The sequence below is a fragment of the Malurus melanocephalus genome, unplaced genomic scaffold, assembly GCF_030028575.1.
Source record: "Malurus melanocephalus ecotype Western Australia unplaced genomic scaffold, MMel_1.1 scaffold_684, whole genome shotgun sequence".
NCBI lineage: Eukaryota > Metazoa > Chordata > Aves > Passeriformes > Maluridae > Malurus > Malurus melanocephalus.
The window spans coordinates 120487-147868 of record NW_026623916.1 but is presented as its reverse complement, the minus strand read 5'-3'; the positions used below and the strand labels follow the sequence as shown (position 1 = coordinate 147868).

The following is a 27382-nucleotide window of genomic DNA, read 5'->3' as shown; positions in this document are numbered from 1 at the left end:
CTCAAACCTGAAAAATGTCCACGTCAGAGGAGCCACAGGCCCACGGCACAACCTGCCCCTGTCAGGGTGATCCCAATCCAAGCCACGGGGCCTGGTCAGTGTATGTGGAAACACACACACTGCCTATGACAGCAGAAATGAAAAACACCCTCTTGTAGCCCTCCTCCCTGCACAGTCACACGTGAGCACCCATAATGATCCTCCACAGAGCAGCACAACCCTGGGTGAACCTCCCTGGCTCCGACTCACCCGCTCTTTCATACGAGACACTATGAATCGCAGGTATGTGCTCATCTCCTGTTTGCTTGTGTTTTTCTTCTTGATACTCTGCCAAAGAAAAAACAAGATCATGTTATTATTTTAAACCTGACTTCAAAATCCATACAATAAACATTTTTTCTGCATTAACACTTAATTTGAAAAGGTAGCTTTGAATTACATGAAACACTATTTCTTAGGGGAAATCTTTTCTGGGAAATTAGTAACACTAACATGCCACAACAACTTTATATGTTGCCTTGAATTATGTCTGGGCTGAGAACTTTGGCTACACAAGTTTTATTTCTACTTGTATCCATAATAGTTTGTCAAAACCTCTCATAAAAAAAGTGTCTAATTAGAATAAAGCAATGAAGAAAGGCATTCTAGGGAGCAGCTTAAAATTTATTTAATGGTCTTTTTATTATCAAGACATGAATAATTTTAGTAAAATAAGAAATAATTTAAAAAATAATATCCTGTACCATCTACAAATTATGTGCTTACTAAGCAAAATGACACCATCTGGGAGAAAGTCAAATTGGGTTTAGCCAGTAGAAACTCAGAGCACTTTTTACTGCTCAAGAAACATAGCAGTTTGGGATTTTTGTGGTTCTTCCCTAACAAAATTTAATCCAGATTCTGGAACACAGATCACTACTTTCTAGCACTTTGGGATCCTGAGTTTTTCCCTCTCAATTTAGTATAATATAGAGCCTTATCCCCACCCTTTAAAGTCCAACCAGGGCTACTGGATGGAGAAACTGTTCTGCTACAGAAGGTGTCTCTCTGCAAATGCCTAATGTGCTCTTCCAAAGCAGCCTTCCCAATTCCAGCTCCCAGCAGCTGGGCGTGTTCTGCATGGCCTTACAACAGCTGGCTGAAAAGTGCCACCTCCTCCCTGCCTTTACCTACAGCAGCTCTCCAAAGCAAGAGCACAGTGAAACAGCAGCATGGGTCCCGGGTCCATTACCCTGAAGTGTTTCTGACTGCTCACATCTCTTTCAAGGCATTTACACCTCCTCACAYCTTCCTGTGCACCGACTGACAAGCTGATTTCTCCCCTGCTCAGCTTCATTTCACCRCTTGTGTGTAAACTGTGTGGACCAAACTGGCTCAGTTACACCTTCATCCTCAAAATCTGGGGGTCTTTAGCGAGATCTACATAATTGTGCAGAAGATGGTTGCTTAGCAAACATAAGAAAAAAATGAATCCATGTTCTAATAGGTAAATAAAAAAGGTATGAGGCTTAAAAATTATTGGTCACTAGAAGTGTGCTTTTTTCACTGAATAACTTATATATGATTCTGGACATAGGGAGCACACCCATTGAGTACAGAGCAACTGCTTTCACAATTTCACTTGGCAAGGGTAAAAAATAACACATTAGAGCAAAAATTTGATAGGATTTGGGTCTCCCCTGTTTGTATTCCTTCTGCAAGAAACTGAGGACACTGAAACAATCACAGGCTGTCCTCCCGTGCTACAGCAAGCTTGCAACCTATACATCTCAGGATTGTACTACCTCTTTCTTAAAACAAAACTGTACACAACACTACCTGCCAAGCTGCTCACTTGATTGCCTAACAGCAATTAAGAGTCATTACAGACTGTTCTGAAATACCAGTTCAGTCACGAACCTACTTTGATACTGCACTGTGCATAACAACACTGTACTTTCTCCTGACTGTGGAAAACTCTCTAATACCTACAGCACCTTTAAGCATTATTTTAAAAATATTAATGGTTGCCTGACCTTCCTTCCAAACTCTGGACTGAGACAGAGTTTTATCCTGCGCTGTATATCTGAATCACCCTCTGTATATTCATGTTTCACTCTGACTGCCATAAGAACGTGCATTCTGCTGGAATTCAAATCACCTATTCGGTTTCTCATAAACCAACATTGCTACTGCAAATGAAAACCCAAATGTGCATTAAATTATCTGCATTATGAAACGCTGCTGTCATTTTGTCATTTCAGGCACTGGAGAGCTGTATGCTTGCTAATGACACAGCATTTTAAAAGACTGAAACTTATAAGGACACAATAAAACTCACAGGCACTGACTAGACCTACACTTCTCTTTCTGACATGGCTCTGAATTTATCATCCTTTGAAAGTATTTCAGAATTCATGTGAACCATTTTTCATGCCCTGCTGGGCAAGACAGTTTGAAAGAGACTGTTGAGATAGATGGTTTACAGTCTTATCTTTCAGATCACAGGAAAAGATAGATAGCTGGCTTTGTATAGTTATTGATGTCAGCAATTAATATCATCTTAAGCACCAATGAAAATTATATAATTAACTTGCCAATTCTGGCAAACTTTAATTTTTTCATTTTTTCTTCAATTCCCTACATTGATTTATTTTAAGAAAAACTTGATCTCTATGTTCCTCTACTAAATTTTGAAAGGTAATAAATTTAGGGAATTGGAGCCTATGAGCCAGAAAAATGTCTTTTTATGGCAAGGCTGCTCAGCCTTTGTAGAAAGTAAGTTGCATTTCAACCATTTCATTTACTTCTCAACAACCATTAGCCATTTAGGAAGYAACATTGACGCATTCTTTGAAAGTTACAATGGAAAATGTGTATTTTTTTAAATTAAAAAAACACCTTCTCTGTATTTTGAAGACTTGTAGTGTTCTCAGAGAAGTCAACCTAGAACCACTTAAGGAAAAAAATAGACAATGCTACATGGGACTATGATTTGCATAAAATCTATTCCTATTCTCTGACAAAAGGTGTATACCCACTTTCAGGTCCCTTTACAGGCAGAGTGATATAGAGGCAAATATAAATGAAAATTAGGTCTTCTAATTTCCTACTTTCAGGAAAGAAAAACAATGATAGTGGCAAGATTCACTATCATTTCCCTGTCAGGTCTACTAAGATATTCTACTGCAAACCTTGTTCCTTTCAAGAACACTGCTGAGATTCATTCCAGCCCCCAAAATATCAGATCCTTATACTTGTAGATAGCCTATTTGTGGGATAAATTATTGTAATACAGGACTGCACTAGGCCTGGCTGGGATGAGGGTAATTGTCTTCACAGCAGCTCACAGGATGTTGTGGTTTAGATTTGTGACCAAAACAGTGTTGGTAACCCATGGATGTTTTAGCTCTWGCTGAACAGTGTTTGCACAGTGCAAAGGCCTTGGCAGGTTCTCACTCTGCCCCCACAGTGAACAGATTTGGGAGAACACAAGAGGCTGGGAGAAGACACAAGGCAGAAAACATGAGCCAACCAAAGAGATAYCCCATGCCATTTAACATCATGCTCAGCAACAGAAAGGAAGAGGAGGGGGCCTAGGGGGAATTGAGCCATCTTTAGCTCAGTCTGGGCATTGATCTGCCCATGGAGGGTGGGAGTGATTGCCTTTGCAATTTTGCTCTGTTTCCTTTCTCTCTCTCAGGTGGCAGTTGAGGAGACACAATAGAGCAGCCGTGTGGTGCTTTSCTTTGGGGTTAACCTGCAACATGGGCAATTCCTGTCACACCACTGCTTTAGAGAAACCTGCAAACCTTCTGCTTTGAATCAAGGTAAACTGAAAGGCTCGCTCAGGCCTAGTGTTTACACAGGGGATGCAGGAGTGAAGTAATAACCTTCACAATAGCAATGCTCATGTAGAAGATTAATGAGATCTGTAGGTGAAAGGCCAAGCCTGCAGCCTAAGTCTTTTCTTGTGGGTGCAGGAAATACCTTATATTTGCCTTATTCTCTGCAGCACATCTGTTTCTTAGAAGCTGGTACCTGAAGGTTACATTGCTCTTTATATTCAATAACCCAGATTAATAATRCTGCCTAGCTGTTAAAGAGGGCAGCAATATATTGCACTGTGCAGGTGTGACTTATTAAGCAATTYTGACATGCTTAAAGCGCAGGAATTCACTGCAAGACTTCACAAACCATGAGGCCAGAGCAGCCAGGGGCACTTCCAAGAAACACTCCATCCTGCAGTAGCACCACARATGATGGAAGTGACAAACCTCAGCACTCTGAGTTAGCATGGAGCTCTCAGCTCCAAGGGAGGCAGTGGCCACTGTTATGCAGTTCCTGCAATCTTTCATTTGAAGAGAAAAAAMCAGGAAAACTCTAAAAAATGCAAGGTGCCAGTGCCAGCATTCTGTCTAGCTATAASCATTTAAGTTACATTTGCTCCATGTAAAGAGGCTTCCATTTGCCTATAATCTCCCATTAATGGATATTTTTCCTTTCCTCTTTCACCTGTCCTGTGCATACACACATCAAAGAGCTGCATTTTAGTTCAGCGATGGATGRTGTGAAGGCTGCTCAATGACAGATATATGTTTCTAAGGCATCAGTTGCATTTTCAGAACCAATTTGGGTTTCCAGGGGTGGATTTGCAGAGGGGAGTTATGAGCTTAATCTAACATACACTCACCACTGCTCTTCAGAAACTTCTTGCTTCACACACTGGCCCTTGGACTTTTTTAAGGTTTAAATTGCCAGAGGAATTTGGTGCTACATATGGAAAGCTTTACTGCTCTGCCACCCTCTCAGACTTCCAACCCTCAGGTCCTCAGGTTTCCTGTACCATTAGGAAAGGTATGCAGGCACATGGAATGRGTCTCAGAGCAATCAATACACTGTGTGACCTAAGTATCACACAGAAAAGCCTCTGCATTAGCAAAATATGCCCTAAGACTTGCCTCTTTCACTATCACAGCCAGTAAAACTAAGCTTTTCAAAGCATCAGGTGCTTTTGGAAATGTTACAGCTGAATCTGCAAATTGATTTCTACTTGTATGGTRCATTAAGCACTTTCTGTATATGAAGCATCATATGAATTAAATATGCTTTTATGTGCACAAAGAAGGTGGCAGGAGGCTCTGAGTGGAGGTTTCCCAGTTTTCTCACTGCTGTGGACAAATTCCTCTATGCTTTATTCAGTAAGTCCTTTGCAGAGCCCAGCTCTGTCAGCTCCCTGATTTACTCCTGGGTGCACAGGGAGGATGTGCTGAGGACAAACACCTCCTCAGGTGTGAGCTCTGTGCACTGAACCATGYGCTGCTGAAACTGCTCCTACACTGGGACTTCCCTTTACCCATCAATCCATGACTGTTATTTGTGTGATCACACCAAATCCTGCCTCAAGAATATGCTTCCCCATACAGGTCTCTAACAAACTCCTATAACTCCATGAAATGAGTCAACAAAGCCATATTCCTTCCTCCTTCCTTGTATTTTGCATTAACCACCTTCACTGACAGCTAGTACCTAAACCCCCCTGACCTAAGCACTTGAGTAACTTCACTTAAGTAACCTCCATCTTTTGTGCTTCTAACTTTTTCCTGCTTGTCATCCTCACTTGTCAAAGTTTGTCTGAAATTGGTTGTGAACTGCATAACGGTTGTTTATTTTTATGTACTCTAGGAGATGCTCAGTACAGTACCAGAACTCAGTAACAGCCTATTTATAGAATGCTTATCAGCACAGTATTTAATATTCTAAGCTCTACAGACTACTTTAGTCTCCTGTGTGTAACCCCCAGGAATATTGAAACACCCTTTATAATAGCAGGTAAATTGGCTCTAAGTCCTTGCAAAGAACATGCATGGAAGACCAACCTCTGATCACACGAATGTAAAAAAAATTTAGGAGTCAAGGGAAATCACATGAATAATTCTTTCCTTCTGTTTCATGAATCAAAATCCATTCCTCTGCGACAAATGATATATCAAAATGCTAAATTTTGCCTTCTTGCAGTTTTTTTTAAATTTGGATTTTTAGACAAGAAATAATAATAGACACTTCACCAACRTGTAATCAATATTCTCCCATTCATAATTCTGTATATATCTATCCCCCCCGCCCCAAAAAATAGTTAGTCTATTGGTTTTACTTTTTGTAGTCTTTAGGTGCTAAATTACCAGCTGAAGAAAATTAATTCCCTCCTTTTATYTAACTGAAGAGAAGCAATAAAGGTACAAGCCTCCTACATCCTTCAAAGACCGAGTTGACTAACCCTGTCTTGAATGGACTATTCCAGTAGTGAAAAATGTAATCTCTAAGCTCATTCAATATTAAGTTTTTCTCTTGTGACCTGTCTACCAGGAATTTTGCTGATAAAGCCAATTTATTTCACTTAAGACAATGATTAGTCAACAGTCAGGGAAAAATTTCAATCAGTGCAATGTGGTTTGAATTGAACTTTGTTTGACTTTTGGCTCCTGCTGAGAGTTCTATAGAGTACAAAAATATTCAGAGTGGTACCATCAAGTTAAAAAAAAGAAACAAACCAGGAACTGGACATTGTTGTTTATGGATGCAGTGGAGAAAAACCACGAGTGAGCAAACAGAGCTCAGAACAAGGTTTGAAAGGGACTGTTACAAACRATATCCTTAGCAATGGCCTTTATAAAATACTTCTGAGTAGTCAAGTGTGCAAGATAAAGCTGCACAGGTTGATCAAACTAATACAACCAGCAATTGTGAAATGAAAAATCCAAAGGCTTGCTGAYCTTGGCAGCATTACAGAAGCAATCTTTACATAAGAATGAAGTGTTCTTAGATTATTCCTCCCAATATATTATGTTTTAAACATACTTTCACTTCACTTTTGTAAAGAGCTTTAACATTTTCAAGTGAAAAGTGCTATGTCCAGTTATGAGAATTAAATATGAAAATATATGTATCTCTTTGTCCCAGCTATCACTTCTCTTGAAGGTACATATTTACTGCTGATAATGCAGCGTAAATCCCCCACTGCCCTCATCCAAGATGGTTAAGCTCTGTTRCGCCCTCTGGACATCAGCCAGGGCTCTCTCCACAATATTAGTTTTTTTGAATATAGGCCACTTTCTTGCTTTTAAAATGAAATTAGAGCATTCATTTACTAGGAGGGTGGGGGGAAAGGAGCAGAATACAGAAGGATGAATACTGACACAAGGAAGCTGACTCCCACACTTACAGGGACTGTGCAAGCCTCCTTAGTCCAAGTCTGCAGAATTAGGGCTTGAAGGGATTTGAATTAACTACAAGAAAAACAGGAGCTGCTGGCACAGGGGGAGAAAGGATGCCATGGCATCCACAATGGTAATATTCACAAAAATAGGTTGATCATCACCCAAGCAAGCCAAAGGCCTTTGGGGCAGGAAGCATTTAAGAGCCCCCCAAACCTCTTCTTAGTATTTGGGTAACAAACAAGGAATCAATATGCAGAAMGATAGGCAGAGAGCACATGGCTCAAGTTTCACAGGATTTTTTTCTTTTAAGTAAACATTTATTTAATATCATTGCCATAAAGGACTTCAAGGCTTCAGGATGAAAGTCAAACTGTTCTCGAAGCTGACGTATTGGTGCATATTTCAGCAATGATTCAGCATTTCCACTCTGACGACATCCATGTTACAAGAGAGATGTTATAAAACCACCTCATACACAAGGTGGCATAAACCATCCACAYTCTCTACTCTCACCAGGTGTCATCTAAAATTATCGGCAAGCTAGAATGGAGACTGGATCCAGTTTACCTAATTTTAAAAGTATTTATAAAAATCATCAATAATTATAATACCCAACAATCGTTAAAGAGATTTATTTAAAAATCTGAAAGCAATTCCTCTATATATGGTCATACTTTGCTTTTAACAGAGGGAATATTGAGTTGCTAAATTAAATGCTAGCAATTCAATATGGAGAGATACAGCATATGTCCTTATTCTTAACTGCTTTTTTCCTTTCCACTGTTTCTTTTTTATTATTTTCAACTTCTCKGAGTCAGGCTTGATTTTCTGCTATTTCCCTAAACCCTGAGARCTCCCAGTCTGAGGCAACAGGTTTTTAAAAACTCGTTCTAAGGTAAAAGCAGTCAAAAAGCGTTGTTTTGAAAGAAAAAAATCCACATGTTTTCAACAACTGCTTCTCCACCCCACAAAGTGCYCTGAAACCTTACATTCCTTGCTGCACAGATCATCTTAAGGTCAGTCTGCTGCTCTACAGCTAGATCTAAGCTTTCAGCAAAGGAATTGCCTCTCCCTCCAGCAATCCTAGACAGAGTGGAACTGGCAGTTTAATGCCTTTCTGTAGCAACAATTTTATCTTGAACATTCATAAGCATTATTCCTTCCACAGCAAGGGAGCCTAGCTCTGCAGGAAGCCTAGTGAAGTGCTCCACTGGGGGAGGTGACACAAAGATGACAACAGTAAGAGGTGTCTGCCTGATTCAAGGCTAGCTACCAGTAAGCACCACCCTGACTAGAATGTTTAGTCTTCTCAAGACATGAAGACAACATATCTGCCTGTTCTTGGAAAATATATAAAAAATACTTTTTGCTATCTCCCTACCATACTCATAAGAACAGCATCTGTAAAGAGAAAGCAACATAGATATGGATGCTTCCAGRTTGCCCTTTTTGCACTGATAGAATCCACATTAGTAAATGAGAAGCAGGATTTCACTCTTGATTTTTGATACTACCCTCATCAGTAAYATGATTGTGGCTTTATAACGTAAAATATCATTCCAATAAAAGAATTAAGAATGCAAGTCATCAAAATAAAAAAAAAAAAGGTGACATTATGGTTCATTAAAATGRCGTTAAGTAAAAGCAGTAGCATCTTATACAGCAAATTATTTACTCATGTAGAAGGTTCTCACACTTTACTGCACTCAGTGCACACTCTCTGGCACAGGGTACTGTGCCAGTAAAACTTGCTGGAGTCTTCAAAAATATCCATCTGCTACATGCACCACATTTTGGTACCTCTGTATAGATGCTCTAGGTATGTACCATGGTTTCAATTTYCAGTTCTTTACCCATTAACCTGGCCAGACCATCTGGACACCTTAATGAATCTATTAATGAATATCAATCCTCTAATCAGCACATGAAATCTCATAGGTACTCACCCTGCAAACTGGGCACTGCCAGTGACTACTGCTGTCTCTAAGCCTGAACTCATCAGACAAACACTTGGAATGATACACACGAAAACACAGGTCACATATCAACACCTCTCCAGGCAAATGGCATTCAAAACAATACCAGTCATGATTTTCTGTTTCCCAGTCCTACAAAAAATACAAAATATTTTGGTATGACATTCTGTCAAAATCTGCAGGAACTAAGAACAAAATTGATATGTCTTGAAATCCAGCAGCAATTAGACATTATAAACATTTTAAGAAATTTAATGTTTAAAAAACAGGGGAAAACCTATGTGCTTAAAGATCTTCATCAATTTAATACACACTAACTCMAATAGAATATGAATGCCAAGTTTTAGTTTTTTTCAAGTGTCTGATTAGTTACAATTTCAAGTATGAGCTCTGTCCACAATGAAAAGTGGGTTTGTTTTCTTACTTTGTGTAAAACATTTGTTGACCTCTCTGTATTAGACTGCAAACAAAAGTTTGTGCACCTCAACAGACCATGCCTATTTTCTTGGACTATTTCACTTAGTTTGTTACAGTGTATTTTCAACTGTAATYTTCTGAAGGGTGGTCCCTTCCAGTCTTTACTCTCTAAAAACTGACAACTCTTCAGCATCAAAGTGTTGAGTTACAAGAAATAAATGAAATCATGAACCAATTACTGCRAGAAATGTTTCTGCTAAGCAATCCCATTGCAATTCAAAAAATAGAAAATGTTTCACTTGCCGTGCTCAACAGCACTGGGCTCTTTTCTGAAACATTCTAGAGAAGACAAAGGATATGGTTCTGCTGATGCACAGATGTCTTTAATATACTCTTCCTTGAAAATTCACCCCCAACGGCCAAATTCTGACCTTTGAAACATGTGCACRAGCTTTGCTGAAATAAATGAGAGCAGCATGCATATAATTTGGAGGCAGAATTTTGCTCTAGGAATCTGTAGTTCTAAAACCAAGCAGAATTGCCAGTGGCCACTGTTAAATGTTTATGTTTGTTATCTGAAATGCCACACTTTTCTCTACATTTACAAGACAAAATAGCTGTCATATYTCAGATAAAACTCCCAATGCCTTTTCTTGTCAAATGTCACTTTTCAATGGGTTCAGATCTCTGAAAAAAAAAATTACTTCTATTCTTCAATAAGCTATCTTGGTAAAAATCTGATCAAGCTATTTTAATGCCATGTTGTAAAGGTGGAGCTAGCAAGTCCCACCGACTGCCAGAACYGGCATTTGTCTGATTTTCATTATTTTGTGCCTGGGAACTAGAGTCACTTGAGTCCTGGTGTGAAAGGTCTCCTCCAGAGGAGCAGCATAAGAAGTGCCACGCACAAGTGGCATTTCCAGTCCCTTGTGCTGAAGAGCAGCCGTGTTGGGTACATAATTCATCTGACCAGAGCCCCCATGAACACAGGAGATTGTGGGACAGTCTCAACCCAGACTGCCTGCACTAAAGTTTATGTACCATGAATGTTGGACTGCAGGGGCAGCAAGTTTAGAGGGGGAAAAACCACCCTAAGAAACCTTAACCAGTGATTTTTGAACTCAGAACTTTGTCCTCCTTTGTTCTGCAGTTTAACAGTACAACTTGACCGTTCATCATTTCTTCTGATTTCACTTTATTGGCAAATTCTGTATATCTGGAAATGTCATAACACCACCAAATCTGGCTATAAAGAACACATTCTTGTTTCACCAAATCTTTCTCCTTCCAAAGTCCAGTGGCTGTTGACTTTGAGAGCCCTTTCTTGAGGATATTTTGGAAACAGCTAAAGATACTGCATTGTTGGTGCAGGATAAAGTAAATCAGGATAAGGTAATGCTTTGTATTTTTTTTTTAATTAATTGTATGTATGAAGTGAAAAAAAAATCAACTGGCAGGAAAGGGCCAATTAAGCAAGAAAAAAAATCAGTTTTGGTTGAAGATATATTTAGATAAAAATTAAACTGAGAAGACCCCAAGAGGTCCTGTGGTTTCACTACAGAATCGGGCTTCCAGTATTCTTAATTTTTATTTGTATTAGTTACATATTCATATCTCCCAGATATTCCATTGTTAAGAAATATGCTGGCAAAGAGMTGGGGAATTTCATAAACATACGGAAATATATTTGCTGGCAAGAAAAATCATACACTGAAGCCAGAAACCATGACGTTAAATAAAACACCAGAAGAGGCTTCCTTCAGTATTCTTATTGTAAAGGTTTGAAAACATAATTATTTCTAAAGACAAGGTTTTTCAATGATAAAATTTTTAGTTTAATGCAGTATATTTAGCGCATAAGTATAGATAAAACATTCATTTGTGCAATATATTTGAAAAAATAATTAAAAACAATAAAACAAGGTACATAACCCTTGTGGACAACTGCCCTGTAGACTTCAATAGCGAGGTCAGAGGCATTAATTTTCCTCCAACAGCAATGAAATGTTGGTTATTGCTTCTCTCGGTTTACCTAAGTGTGAATGGGAGGGGAACGTGCTCCCAGCATTTAATTTATTTTTTTTTTTCATGCAGGAAATCGGATTAGTTTAAGCGTGCCCAGCGCTGGGGGTCGGGCAGGTCGGGCGGCTCCGGCAGCCGCAGTTCCCGCAGGCACCGCCAGGTGTCGCCGGGCGCTCCCGAAAGCGGCGGCCCAAGGGGACAGCGCCCGCAGGGAGCGGCGACATCCGAGCGGCCACTGCCGGACACCGGGATGCGGAACCAGCTCGGGACATATCGGGAGTGGTATGGATGATGGTGGTGGCTAAGAGAGTCAACTAAGCTATCCTAATGGAAGACAGAAACGTAATAGAAAATATGACAGAATTCAAAACCACATAGTGCAAAAATTGTTCACCTTGTTTTTTGCTGCTGTCTGGGAAAAAGGCTGCATACCGTAGGCCTTTCAAAATAAAAACAAAACAAACTTTGTATCTATACTGTAAGCCATCTGRTTATCAGGATATACACAAGGCTAGAAAGAATTCATGCACAGTGACCGGAAAATCAATCTGTTAGTTCTAACTTCTGGTTGCATACATTTCCTCCTGCATTCCTGGAATGCTACCTAACGTTTTCATCACATTTCACTTCTTTAAAATATCCCATGTACTTATATGATTAAAAGAACCCAACACCCATCATTTTTATCCATATACACACCCACCRCCAGGCCAATTAAAAACTCCTCAAGAATATTAATGATTGTTAAWTAATGCACTCTCTTTGATACATAAACCTTCTCTGGGCATCTAAAAAAGATCCTTCTAAGGTAATTTACTGCCKAGGGAATGGCCCCACCAAAATCAACCCAACACCTTTGCTGCATACTATCAAGGGTTAGGCTGTCACTTTACCAATGAGACTCACAGTTGTAATTTGTGTATAAAAGGTGACACATTTTCCCAGGGCCAGGCAGACCAAAGGAAGGATCTCCGCCACAGGGACCCCGTTCCTGAGGCAGGGCAGGGAAAGCCTCCGGGTCACTGTGCTGGCACACAAAGGGAATCCTCTCGAAGGGAATCCTCCGGCCGCTGCCCAAGGTCAGCGGTTCAGCAGCACCAGTGACTGACCACAGCCCCCGACAGGGAGAGGATTTGGCAGCAAAGCCGCGTAACTCACACCCAACAGGAGGCTTTCCCCTCTCGTTCTGCCCAGCTGCCCGCTGCATTTRTAGCTCTATGCWTCAGCAGGGCAGCAAATGCRCTTGGGGGACTGTGTGAAATAGCCAAGAGCTATGCTCTGTTARGCAGAGTGGGATCCTGCAATCATAYGGGTCACATGTGGTCACTCGTTCTTTATATTCAAATCYGTCAAACATTATATCATAAAGGTCACTTTGCACTGACATAAATAGCTGAGATTTCTCAGCAACATGAGTGAAGCACTGCAAAAATTTCAAAAATACATTTAATTTATGACTGGCACGTAAGCTTACTTTTCTTTGTCATTTGTCTTAAGTAGGCTGTCTTAAAGCAAATACATACATTTATTCTGGAAGTATAGAAAAGTAACATGGGACAGAAAATGTCAGGCTATCCAGAACATTTGACAGTTTAAATACAGATAAACCCAACAGAAAGGAATGAATCATCATGYCGTAGCCTTTACTGTAAAATAAAATACATAGTTGTTGTCAAGGAAAGAATAATTTTAGTGCACAAAGAAAATGTCCATTATAATGCAAATGTACATGGAAAAGAAATGCTTACTCATTAGTAATGGAGATTTACTTAGCTGTAATTGAAATAGGGAATCTGTATGTTGGAGAATGTGACATCCTGCTGTACAATTAGCATACCATTAAGTAGGAGATGTGAAGCACATACTGACAGTAAAATTAACAATAACTTAGAGGTCACAATGGTAACTATTAGGTCACTTCCATAGCACAGCAAGCCCATAATTATTGTAAAAAAAAAGAAAAGATGTTAAAACAAGTAATAAATTTTCATTTTCATATAAATTATATGTAGCCATAGCACACGAAAACAGTATAACCTCCTTTCTTAGACTTTGTCTAAAAGGACCACTTTTCCTTTTTATAATGCACATTCCATTAACATAGCTCATTTCTTACCTGTTAATCTGTTTTCTCCAAGTCCCTTAATGGTAGCCCAGATACTCGGTATTAAGTCACTCTACTATCAGGTGGAGAGAGGAAAAGGGAGGGGGAAAAAAGCAAAACTCTATTCATGAAACTCCCCTTTATGGGGATTTGCTCGTTTCACACTGTTGAACTAGATTTCCCAAACAAGCAAAATTATGGATCTCCTTTGGACCCAACCAGTAAGCTACAAAAAAAAAAGGGTCACAGATGGGATAAACAGTTATAAGCCAGTTACCTCTTTGGTGCAATCTTGTTTATTTACAATTAACATACATACAGTCCTGTTGTCCTAAATTCAATTTGATGCAAATGAAGAAAACAACTTCTCATGGASTTCATGGTTCCCAGCATTTCCTGTGTGGCACTTGTCCCATAGCAYTCTTTACACTTTCTTTTCCCCCAGATGTTCTGTTTTAATTATTTCTCCAGAGTTTTACGTGTGTGCTGCCGTGGTGTTCCTCTCACCCCTACACTCAGGCACACACAGCTCCTGCCAGATCACCGGATTTTCATTCAGACCCACCTGAGCACAAACTCATTGTCAGCCCTSCTTCGTGTCTGTGTTTTAACAGTCCCTAGAGCTCCAGCTCCAGTGGATAACAAACTCAGAGCAGTTCTGCACTAGTCCAAAGGATCAGTATGAGCAGATACACAGTAGATTTCACCCACTGCSTATCGTAACACTTTTGGTCTGTCACAGTGGTGGAATGGCAGAGAGGTCCATGCCAGCAGAAAGAAGACATTTACAAMATTTAAATTATTTTAAAACAGTAGTATTTGCATGCTAAATTTATTCAAGACATTTTCAAATCACCAGCCCAAAACTTCAGTGTAATCTTTCCATGACTATTTCAAAACATTTTAAAGAATATCAGTAAATGAGTTCCTACTATTTCTCAGATTCCCATTTCTTTAACATGTAATGAGATAGGCCATGCCCAATTTAAAGATATAATTTCTGAAGCAAATGTTCTGGATTCTTGTATTTTAGGATTTGGGAACAGCCATAAGGAACCTTCTGTCTCTTCTCACCTCTACCAGCTTTAACATCAGAGCTCTTTACATTTTCACCCCTTCAACTAAGAGAGAAGCTTTTAAAATCTTGGGTTCTGTTGTTAAGATTTCTTTGCTGGCCTTCAGTAACTCCTCACTGGAAYTCAACAAAGTTGACTACCAGTCCATATCAAGTACAAGGATATACTGAAATAAATGCCTCTCACAAGAATTATGCTTTTTTTCCCCCACGTCTTTGATTTTGCTCAGGTTCTGCAACATGCATCCATCATCATCTGCTGCTGGGAAGTAACTCSTATCTTCTCTACTTAATCCTTCATATTTCAAACTTTCTGCTGTAAATTAAAAGCTTTTATTATAATAAAAAGTGGTGGTACTGCATTCCAGCATGCATGCATCTACCATTTCATTACTCTTCTCTGGTATCTGGGTCCTCTCCTGAAGAGGATTCAGAGAATGCTGCAGGAACCTATGCCCCCACTCACATTAAACAAAGCAGCATCTATTTCTGTCTGAACACATTTTCCATTCTTAATAAATCAGTTCCTTTCTGTCTTTTTCAGGCAGCATCTGCTCCATCAAAGCTTTCTCAATTAGACATGAGCTTTACTAAAGGTAATTGCTAAAACCTTGCAGTACATTTTGCACTCTTTATGACTCACGAATACCAGGAAGCAYGGTGGGGGTGCACTACCTATGAGACTTCTGTCCTCCAGTACAAAACCTGAAGAAATGTTTCTGACTTGTACATTTGCTGCAAACAGCTACTGCCCACTTCATTTGTCCATTTTGTACTTGTCTCCAGGTGTAAATACTGGAATCTGTGCCCCGCACAAAGGCAGCCTGAAGCAGCTCGGACAGGAGCMGTTGTTAACAGCCCTTATGAGCTGGGAAACGCTAAACCAGCATTCAGCTCAGCTTTGAAATGCCTCCCTTTGCCTATCTAGCCACTGCTTTTGCAATTCTGTTCAACTTCTGAGTAACTGCTCCGTAGTTAAGAGGGGTTTTACAAAGAGTGGCTGATTATCTGTAGAGCTGCACAGATTGGAGCCTTGCTCTTTTTTTTTTTTTTTCTGAGAGTGCATGTTGTACGTGCAGCCTGGGCTCTCTTTTGCCCAGGCTGTGTCTCGGTGGGTTCAGCAGCCAGTGAGAACTCTCCAGCTTATCAGGGGTCTCTGGCAGATGTACAGAGATGTTCACTCTGACACCAGCAGGCCCCAAATACTACGTGTGCTGAACAAACATCGTGTGTCACAGAACACCATTCCCAGTATTTTTTCAAATGCAGGGGGGATACTGTGTAGGTTTTTGACCAGAGGGCTCAGCCTGCTTTAAGGACAGTCTTCCCATTGCCCTTTGGGTCAGCCTTCTCTTCATGCCATGTCCCTGGCTCCATCTATTCCTTAGCAAACGTGAAACCTCCTGTAAACTTGCTTTCCATTGCCTACTGAATCTGCTTTTATCTTTGCATCAGAACAATGATGAAAAGGTTAGGCTTCAAACTGAGGAAGGTGTGATTAATTCCTTGATGGCTCAGAAGACTTACTCCATCTTTGCAGCAGGTAAATGGTGATTTAGCTGTTTCATAAAGTATTTCCTTTCATCATTGCTGTAAAGGATCCATATTTGATCAGGACGATTGCTTTTCAATGATAAAAGTTTCTTAGATCATCACATGTTTTACATTTAATGCTAGAGCAATGCTTTAGGGTAAATTCAGCATCAAAATAAGCTTATTTTCTCCCCTGCAGTTTTCCTGTATCCATGTGTTTACTAGATATATTTCTTCATGTTTTGCATCTACATTTTTCCTACTGCTTTTGCTCATCAAAAGTGCTCAGCAAATAAACAAGCATCCACCTCTTTTTCAAAGTCAGGAAGACTTCAGCAGCTAAAATCCCTTTGTGAAAATTGTTTCACTTTATCTTCTTCTTCTTCTAGAAAACTACCACAGTAGGTAGCTAAAATGTGTGCTTTTACGGGCAGGATAATCTATCCATTCAGATCAGTTGCCTTTATAGATTCTTTCCTTCGTTGACCTGGGCTTTATCTTTAAAATGTATTTCCATAAACTGACTCTGTAGGACACTTTGTARGTATTCATTATTCATATTTTGTCACAAAGAAATCCAAAGTAATTATGAATTCATATGTTCTCACAACTACTCAGGCATCTTGCTTTATTTCAAGTATATTTATTTATTTATTTATTTGTTAATTATGAACCAAGTTTCATCATCTCAGCAATTAATTAGAATTTCTTGTTTTATGTGATTTTTAAATCTCTTGGTTCAGAAACCCTTTATATTCTAAAAAGAACCAACACAAAACCATCAGTCAGGGGACAGACCAAAATCTCCTTCTCCTTAGTGCATATTAAACCAGATGTGTTTGTGTAGTTGTCAAAATCCATTTCCATTGTCTTCACTGGTGACTGCTTTCTCTTCTGATGCACCGGTGCAGGAAGATTCAGGTTCTGCAGAGAATTCCACATTCTCTCAGAACACTTTTGGCTTTCTTTCACTGAACTGAATCTGCAAGCCTAAATTTGTCTAATTAATTTATTGCCAGTTTGTCTTAGGAGTCTTCAGTTTCTGACAGAAACCACCCAAGTCTTCWCTGGATTCCTGCCAAGACAGGTAGGTTTTTATTCTCCTTCCTATCTTGCAGCTATAATCTGTACAATTCAGGGTGATAGGCCCCAAAGTACAGAGGCAAGCTCTAGCTGCCAATGCTAAAGTGAGTTTTTTTCAAGAAGTGTAGTAACATGTCAGCAGCCAAACTGACTGCTTAACCCCTGTCACGCTTATCTGCTCAGCCTATGAGCTGTGCTCTTGAAATAATGAATAAATATCAATTTCCATCCCAAGAATATGGGATGCAGCAGTGTRCATTATTTAGGGTGAAACAATATGAGTATTCCCCTCCAGGATATTAGAAATATAAAATAATTTCAAGTGAAAATGTTATTTTCTTTTTTCACATTCTAAGTGAATTCAAGGTTAATAGAAACTTTCAACCTATCACCTCAGAAACTGGATTCACTCTGCTATTAATGTCACAATTTTTGACTTAGGTTGAGCCAAGAGGAGGTTTGTAGGCTATTTTCATTAGGGAGATAAATCAGTGATAAAGTGAAGTATCTATTAGGTGCAATGCCTTTTATTTCCACATTATGGTTTTGTTCACCTAGAAAGAAGGTAAATCCAGACCAGGAATAAACCACCTCCTCACTTGTAGTTCCAAGTCTCCTTTCGAGAACTGTGCACAAAAGTGGTCTTCCTTCCTTTTCTTGCTTAAAATATATTTACATTGCTTCTCTTGTCTTATTTTGTAGTGTTTCTTTAGACTGATGATTCAGCACACACAAACATTTTATCTGAACCAACAGCAAAACCTCCTACAGTTTCCTTAAATCCCTTGTCCATGCATCCTGTGCTGTAGGTGTGGCTGGTATTGTTTCAGCTGTCAGTGCTAGAAAAGCAGGAGGACTGCATTTATTTGAATGAAGCATGAATATTAATAAGCCCATCAGCTTCAATGAAGTTTCATTCAATGACCAGCATGACATAATAATAAAAGATTCAAATCAGTTGCCAGAGATACACAGCATTTTGAACCCACAACGTTAATAGAAACACTACTAGGTCAGGGTGGGCACAAAAGAGGTGGAAGAAAACCAAGATGCATGTTTGCAGAACAAACTCAAGATAGACTGATCTATGTATTTATTCTACTAGCATAATTTGAGTCCCRTGATAGACCCCCTATACAGACTAGTTTGACTAGTTTACTTCAAGCCCATAGGTATATTCTCATTCTTCAAAACACCCTTTCAATCAGGAAAGAACATTTTGTGAAATCTCTGAACACCATTATCAGTAGCTCAACTCCAGAACTGTGAGCGAAAGCCTCATACAAGAATACAGCATTACATCAACTGAATTTTTAAAAGTCAAGTTGGCAAAGCTGAGAGAGTCAAGYGAAGATGCTGACAAGGTTGTTTTACCAGTTTAAGAGAAGCAGCATCTCTCTRCAGTCAGATGGAGTCTACTAGTGTCACCTTCAGTAATGTGAAGATCCTGCAAACAGTGTGAACTCCCCTTCCAGAGAACAAAAAGGATGAGCAGAGGAGAGAAAGAAATACTCCTGAACAGATGGGAAGAGAAAAACAAGTTTGGAAAAGGAATGCAGAGAATTGCTCACTATTCTTAACCCATCTGGAGGCAGGAAGAACCACTGGAATGGATCTGAGGCCTTTCTCATGAGCTGCACATTAACAGCCTCAATGCAAACACATAAAAWTTCTGCTTTAATGCAGAAAGAATTTCTCATCCATGAGTTGGGAATTCAGAATTCTAATTTTCTTCTCTAGTCTAGGCTTTGATTTGATGATTTGAAAATATTTGCTTTTCTGAAGTTTCACAAATCCACTAATATTTGGTTCATTAATAAGCAGAATCACAATTGCACTTTGTGATAATAATATGCAAGAAAAATCATGGCATTTAGTGTAGTGATTTTGATTTCATGGCATTCCTTTGGAAAATTAAGCTCTGAATGACGAAACCTTAAAGGATAGAAAGACAGACAGAAAAGAAAGATTCCTAGAGTTTCAGAATTTCATCTTCCTTGAGTGTTCTTGTATGACCAAGCTGTTATCTGGYCTGACCTCAAAGCCTCCTCATATTCTCCCTGGGGTGTGGAATAAGGGATGGGAGCCAGTYTGAACTTTTTCTCTCATGGAATCAATCATTAACTCTTTGCATCAGTGAATCACCAACTGTAAAGAACACTGGTACTTTCACAATAATTAGGAATCTATCTGGAACATTCCAGCCTGGAAAKGTCTCAATTTGTTCAGTATGGGAAAAATATTAACTAATATGGCTTGGTCTGTGTTTAGCTTTAGATCAGTGAATTCACACAGGACTTCAGATTAAAGGCAATACGGATGGATAAGGCAAATGGAGAATTTTTTAAACACTGAATAAGATTTTTCTTCATTTAGTGTGACATGTTCTTCCTCTTTGTGCTCTCCAGTTGTAAGAGCTTTCATGATGAAGGCAGTGGCTGTCACTATTGCTGTTTCATATTATCCTTCTGCTCCTAACTGAAATGAATGGGATGCACATTAAAACCATTCCTCAGCCTAGTTATTTAGAATCCCCTAACTTGCTAGAAGGAACTGGTAGCTATTCAGGCTGGTTTTGGATTGAAGTTTGATTTTGTCTGCTGGTTTGCTGTTTGGGTTTTTTTTAAACTATTTAAAATGCATTTTATTTACAGAAAAGATTCAAACCCTCACTGTGGCAGTTCTTAAGCTTTTTACAATTATCTTTATATTAATGGAGACTCAAGATGACACAGCCAGTTCAAAAAACAGCTTCTGGCTACCAATACTGACCTAGCATGGAAAAATCAATATAATTACAAAAGCAATTAAGCATGGCAAGCAAGGAATCAAGCCTTTGCTCAATCTAAAGTAATTTAGATTAACACAAACATAACAGCCAAAAAAACTGYTTTTTGATAGACTGATCCTAGTAAAACTGAACGTGCAACACATCAAGTGTTGACAGTGGGGTACAACAAATGTTAAAATGATGGGAATACAGAGTGAAGAGATGGATTATTCAGGCAGCCTTGTGACTTGAAAGTATCTGGAGTCACTTTGAGCAAGCACCAGTACTTTTTAATATAAAATGCAAGGAAAAAAACCAGTAATGAATTAGCACATTAAGAATGTATGTGTGGGAAAAAAAGCACATTCTGTTTCTAATGTTTTCTGAAAACAGGAAAAAGCAAGGAGACTTCTACTCCAAACAGTGTGCTTTCCACTAAGCTAACACATYTCTAGAGTGAAGAGTTGAAATGGCAATAATTTAGATACAGAGAGGACCAAATGCACAAGAAAATGACTGTARCTGACCCCCAAGTTAGGCTTAACTAGGCAGAAGAATTGCTGGCTCTTTCTATAAGCAATCAATTAAATGAYCAGAAAACAGAACTCTGTAAACAAATAATTTCTTGAAAATATAATCACCTTGTATGCATTTTTTAGTGAAGAAATAGCTCACAGTGCCTTAACTAAGTGTGAAGCCTCACTGTTCACATCTCATTAGAGAATTCAGCCACTATGAACCACCTTTAAACCACAGAAGTGCTGTGGGATATGTTGCAATCAGATGCAAACAATGTGTTATGAACACATCTCCCTTTTATAAGAGCAAAATATTATTTGGCTTTATGAACACAGGAAAATTTAAATTATACATTCATAAAGCTTGTCTCTGGGTCAGAGCAGTTTTATGACTTTAATCATGAGGAGAAGAATTAGCACATTAAGTGTTCAAAATAGGTCAGTSCCCACTGTCTGTAGAAAAATGTAAATGAGTAAGACAAACCAAGTCTAAAAACTGTATCTAACCCCCCGCCCCCCCCCAAAAAAAAACCTACAGGACATTGGTAGTTAAATTCAATTTCTTATCTTGGGGTTAGACTGAATACTGTTTTACAAATAAAAGTACATAAAAATCATGGCATAACAGAAAATAATAATGAATAGGTAAGAAGATTCATTATTATTTTCTTGAAGAACTACATTTCCTTTCTGTTTTATCARCTGTGTTGAAAACATAGTCAACAARACTGATTTTCAATTTTTTTCKAAACCCAAAGAGCAAGGAGTTTTTTTATGCTGATAATGAATAGCATGTCCAAATTCCACATGTTCTGTGAGAAATAGAAATAAAGTACTTAGAAAGGAAAAAGTAAACTTCCATTACTAAACTTCAGATCTGACATTTCCCTTGCAAGGCAAGAAGCTGCAGAGATTTTGTTCAATTGTATAATAATGGCATCAACAAACAGAAAAATGCAAAATTCCCGATTAAAATCCTGAATAAAAATGGAAAATAAATTCTTCTCTCATTTATTWTGTGTCAAATGCATTAATCATCTGCAAGATAAGAAAGCCTGTAAGATGAGAACACATTTTGAAAATGTGCAAAACATCTGGCAAATGAGAAAACAAAATGAATACCTGCACAAGCCCTGGAGGTATAATATTTGCAGCAAAGTTCTTGTATAGGTACCAACCCTTAAATGTCAGTTGGAATACAGTACATTTTGCTACCAACTCCACTTTTTAAATTTAGTAACTTACATAAAAATATTTCTCCCACATGTATCTGGCAGAAAAAGAGAATAATTTTATACTCTTAAATCTGATCATTCTTTTTTTCCCAGTTTTGCTGAACATGAATTTTTATGAGCTGTCCCTTTTGGAAGAGTCTCTTGATGCCCCTCAAACTGTTGTTTTTGTACCTCAGCTTGTTCTTTTGCATGATATTACTAAATACATGAGATTTTGCTTAATATTTTTTACCACAGCTTCAACATGCTGCAAGAACAATGAGAGCAAAGTAGTATAATTTTTTAACACATTTTTTCTAAAGGCTAAGAGTAACCCTATCAGAGATCTTGTCCTTACTGCATAGATCTATCAGTATGTCAACCTATGAATAGGGCAAATRTTTGGAATTACCTAAGCAAGCACCACAGATTATCAAATGAATCTTTTCCAAACACAGCTATGTTTTCATAATCTCTATACTTTCAATTATTGTCACTATTTAGTCATCAGTCTGTAGTCACCATCACAACCAGTACTTTCAGGTCCTGTGGCATCCTGTAGTCAGGGCACATCTTACAGTAACAGGCAAAGGTGCTCACCAGTTTTGTGGCCAAGGCCAGTAATTTATTTACCAGCTAAAATTYAGATCCAAAACTTCTAAAGTGTAAAAAACCACCAAATACTCAAATAAAAAATGGGGGGAGGGATGATAAGAATGTGTCCCTTTACTATCCCCTTGGAGCAGCCTGTGTTTAGTGACTTCCACTGTGGTGCCAGGAAAGAAGCTAAAGTCCAAAAGCTGTCCTGTTCAGGTGTCAGTGGGTGGGGAATMATTTCTTAAGTCTTCTCTTTCCCATTATGAGCTTTCCAAGTTCCAGTAGTACCAGTTAAACCAAATTTGACAATTARGTCAAGGGTCTGTCTGCAAGTGCTGAAGTTTGGTGAGCCTGAAATCCCTATTTTAGCATTAATAACCCTGCTTGGTGGAGTTCKATCTCCTTGAAGTGAACCTCCAAAAAGAATTCTGTGTGTTTGCCCTCACTGAAATGTAACTTGAGCTCATGGTTCAACAGTCATTAGTACCAGATTGGAGCAGTGCTGAATTACAAAGAACTACAAACTGCCTCTTGATCAAGTGCAGACAAAGCATCTGTAACACTGTCCAGTGTCCAGAGAAGAGAACAAACTAAACTTCATGGGCTTGGACCAATTGTCAGAGAATGGAAAATACTCRATCTGATGTAGAGTGATGACAATGACACTTTGTTACTCATTAAAACTTTTTTGAATGAAAGAACAAAGAGAATGACTTTATACCAAGTCAATGTGTTTTGYTTCATCTGTCTACAGGATTTTGATTCAGTATTAGGATCAAAAAGTTGGGGTTTGGATACTATTGAAACGTGGCTTGGATCAGAAGCTGATTCTTATTTTTGCATAAAACTGCTAAGTTAAGCGTGGTGTTCTGAACTACTGAGATGGCCACCACACACATGATCACATCCCAGAATAACAGTGCTTAGCAGCCTTGTTGAAAATACAGTCAATGCTCCTAACTACAGGAGCCACATTCATAATGTGGCTTTAACAGCATCTTTGGTCAAGTCAAAGGCAATGTTTTTTGCTCAGAGATAAAATAATWGTGTAATTCTAATGACTCACTGGGAATTTACAGGCTGGTTATATTTCAAGTTTTGTTAAACAAATGTTGCTAATAAGCAACAGCAGGAACGTTTGAATGACTATATAAGAAATGGCTGTTGTGAAGCATTTTCATTATTTTTTTCCCCTTTCTCTTAGCGATAGAGGAAACAAACATACAGAATACTTGAGATAGCCACAGATCTCAGGCTTTATGTCTTGTTGAGTTTACACAGTTAATATCAGTTCTCAATAGATAAAACTGACGTAAGAAATACCTAAAAGAGCTAAGCTGGAGTTCTGAAATGTTTCCTCCCAGGGAGAACACAAACACACCCTTTAAAAGCTCCCATGAGGGTTTCTAATGAAATTAGAATGAGAATCTTAACAGTGACACAATGTACATTAAATACATATTTCAATACTTCAAATTCATGTAAGTGGGATCATTTTGATGATAATTTTTTCTGTTATGGATATTACTTGTTTCCACAAAACAAAATATAATACATGGTTTCACTTTCAGGATCTTACTGATAACTTCAGTATCGCAATGAGTGTTTTGGTGGTTTGTACAGTTTTTCTGGGTTTCCTCAAAATTCAATGTATTAGCTGTGTCTGAGACAATGCTGACCTTTTTATCCGTATTTAATGCAATTTATATTCCAAAGCAACAGTTCCTAGTTCAGATATTTTAAAGCTTTGCCAAACTCTTTTTTTCTTTTTTTTTTTTAATTAGGGAAATGTAGTCTTGTAAGTAGATGGGGCTTCTGAAGAAGGCAAAGCAATTGTGCAAGCTTTTTCCTGGTCTGTGTGAACGCACTTTGTGAGTGCGTTTCACCTCAGCTATGGAGAGATATMAAAAAACATACTTTTCTTCCCTTCACATAACTTTCAACCTATTAAACTCAATTTCAATGTTTGTGTTACACATCCAGTGGGACAGTATTTGGATGCCTGTAGCTAATTTGCTGAGAAAATCCCTTCTAATTGAATGCCCTGGTGTTCATGAATATCTGTAAAACACATCTTTCCATGTGTGTTTGCATATAATTGTATAATTTCATGTTGCACTTCTGAAAGGGAGTTCTTTGTTYCTCAGATTCAGATTAAAGCAAGATTAATCAAAAGTTCTTGACTCTGTTTTTTTCTTTTTTAAATACACTATCACTGGGATTTGAGAATRTCTGAGGATTTCAAGTAATACCAATAATATTTACTGTCTTCYTGTACAACTGTAGAAGAGAATACTACATAAAAATGAGGGATAACTGAGCAAAGGACTTTGCCAGTTTTTCACAGCAAAAAACTCACAATTCAAGAAGAAAGAACTTCTGTGGAATAGAAAAGGTTAAAAAAATTCAAGAGTGCATTACTTCCCTGTTCACAAGCACCAACACAGAATCTATAAATAGCTTTAAATATAAATTAAAACAAGTTTCTTGCTAAGATACCAGAAATCGTGATTTATTTTCTCAAAGACTTTATACTCACAATCTCATCTCCTGGCAACCAATATCCTTCTTGTTCAATACCAGCTTTTGACCCTTTACACCCCACTGTCAGGGTTTCCACAATGAGACCATCCTTGACTGCTAAACTCAGCTGACGTGTGGTTTCTTTTGGATGCATACCATGGACTCGAGACATATACCTGCACAAAAAGCACAAAAAAAAGGCCTTTTAGTCTCAGTTTTAAATGATAAAATGTGCCATATATTTATATAAAATATAAATATTTGCAAATGAGTTAAAATAATACACAGTCTAAGTTTTAGATTTTTTTTTAGACATTCAAAATTTATATAATTTCCCCCTTTACTTCCAATCAGCTTTCTTTTCCCTTTCCAGCTATCATGTACACACTTAAACAAGAGTAGAACAGCTTCTACAAAAAAAAAAATCCAAAATTAACACACACACTGCTTGAGCTTGTTGCTGCCACATACATTTGCGTTCTTTAAATTATTTTAAACCTTCATTTCTCTAATACTTCCTGTAGCATACATCCTACAGAATGCATCAATGAATCCTTGTGATGCTTGTGTGTACAACACATTTATAAAAAATTGTAAATTTATATATCCCATATGAAGACCCAACAACTAAAGTTACTGTGCTAAGTGGTTTTTTTTCTACTTTTCTTGAGATAACCACAAWGATCACACTGTGACAAACTGCCTTGGTGAGAAAAAACCACATGTACCATAACTCTGTGTATACATGAGATTCAGCTGTGTAATATTGACCTTTACCCAGTATTATTTATTTCTAGTCCAACACCAAGTATTAACGTGGAGTAAACAACATAAAATTATCTTCTCTGAAATAAAGATGACTTCTTTGCTTAAAAATCTTACAATTCAGATTTTTTAAACAAAATTCTGAGAACGTATCTAGGAGTTGCAGCAATCACATGCAATCAGCAGAAAAATGAATCAACTTGGAACCAATTATTATGTAGACAATATTTTCCTACTTACGGGTCTCTTAAAGTTACAGAGCTAACTGAATTTCTCTCCATTTTTATTTCTCCAGGTACTCTGTCTTTACCTGTTTCTTGACAGAGAAATCTGTAATTTGCCTGCTTTAAGACAAAGCTGTCAGCTATAGTATCCTCTCCTTCATGCTTCATAATGAATTCCAGCAACCATGATTCCTTCGTGACTGTCATCACAAACACCTTCACAAAAAATGTAATTATGATCACGAGCAAACTCAAGAAAGATTTATTTTAAAGCAGCAGCATGACATGAAAAAAAAGAAAGTAAAATCAGTTCAGATTTTTTTAATAACATGGATGACAAGAATTTTTAATGCCTTAGAAACTATGAACTTCGAAGTTATAAGGATTGAAGACCACTCCAGTGGTCAAGTCTTCAATCAACCCCTCTCTTTGAAGACATTTGCCTTTCAAATGTCTTACTGGTTTGGATGAATAAAGGTCTTTTCCTTTCCTGCTTTCTCTCTTGAGCTTTTGCTGGAACTGGTTTATGCTAATCTAACATTTATGTTTTGCTCTAAACTGTATATAAAATCTCAGTGTGTGCAAGCTAATCCTTTATAAGAAATAAGTAATAAYAAATGCAATTGATATAGAAAGATCAAAATTCTGTGCAAGTCCATGTTCCAAGCTAACATATATGAATCTTCTGGTGGTTTGCACATAGGGTCAAGGGCCAAAATCAGAAGATAAGGCTTTTTAGTTCTCTATCACCCTGGGTGGATGCTCATCTGCCCAACCTGACCCCTCTCTACTTCTACAGAAACCAAAACTCAACATGAGCACCTGTTCAAGTGAGATTAAACACCACAAATGAGTTTTCCAAATTCTCCAGATTCCAAGGTCTTAAACAGGCAGAGATTCAAATCTATTTACTATTTAGTATTTCAAATCTATTTACCTCACCTTAAAACAGAGTGTAAGTGAACACCACTATCAGTGGAAGCATAAAGTGCTGACGCATTAAAGCCACATGAAAACAGTTCATTTGCTTACATAATCATGTTACATGTATTTCACGAGTTTGTGCACACATGCAGATATTTATGCAAACAGAATTAGCTTTTTAAGTGCAAATTCTTAGTCAATATTTGCTAATGTTACCCTTTTTTCCACCAAATTTCCACCTCTGTACTCACAACCTCCATGACAGAGCCACAGTATTCATGTTGTCTGTAATTTATCCAAGCCTTTAACACGTCTCAAAATACAGAGAATAGGCTAACTATCACTCTTCCCATTTTAATGACAGAACAAACCAGATTCTGAGCATGGAAGTGATTTCCCCACACTTACATGGGGGCTGCTATAGGTCTGAGAACAGAAATS

The 27382-nt window shown here is 38.2% G+C and overlaps 1 protein-coding gene and 1 long non-coding RNA gene across 12 annotated transcripts in view; one reads left to right on the top strand and one right to left on the bottom strand.

Annotated features, from left to right (window-relative positions):
- The window catches only part of ZMYND11 (zinc finger MYND-type containing 11), a 104036-nt gene that overhangs the window by 18294 nt on the left and 58360 nt on the right, over positions 1-27382 (bottom strand). For 4 of the 7 annotated variants that reach the window (XM_057384091.1, XM_057384095.1, XM_057384093.1 and 1 more), the window contains 4 exons: positions 25045-25204; positions 12006-12050; positions 9143-9304; positions 250-327 (listed from right to left, as the gene is read on the bottom strand). In XM_057384091.1, the coding sequence (XP_057240074.1) occupies positions 250-327; positions 9143-9304; positions 12006-12050; positions 25045-25204 (445 nt within the window). The remainder of the gene's footprint in view (positions 1-249; positions 328-9142; positions 9305-12005; positions 12051-25044; positions 25205-27382) is intronic. The other 3 variants (XM_057384096.1, XM_057384094.1, XM_057384098.1) reach the window with 3 other exon arrangements.
- Positions 92-26515, top strand: LOC130584242 (uncharacterized). Of its 5 annotated transcripts, none has more exons than XR_008966496.1 (4): positions 92-282; positions 3683-3809; positions 11684-17410; positions 26089-26515. It is a non-coding gene; the product is annotated as an uncharacterized LOC130584242 (long non-coding RNA). The 5 variants fall into 5 exon arrangements; XR_008966498.1 differs by lacking the exon at positions 26089-26515 and having other exon boundaries at positions 11684-11893; positions 17343-23467; XR_008966495.1 differs by lacking the exon at positions 26089-26515 and having other exon boundaries at positions 11684-16333; positions 17343-23467.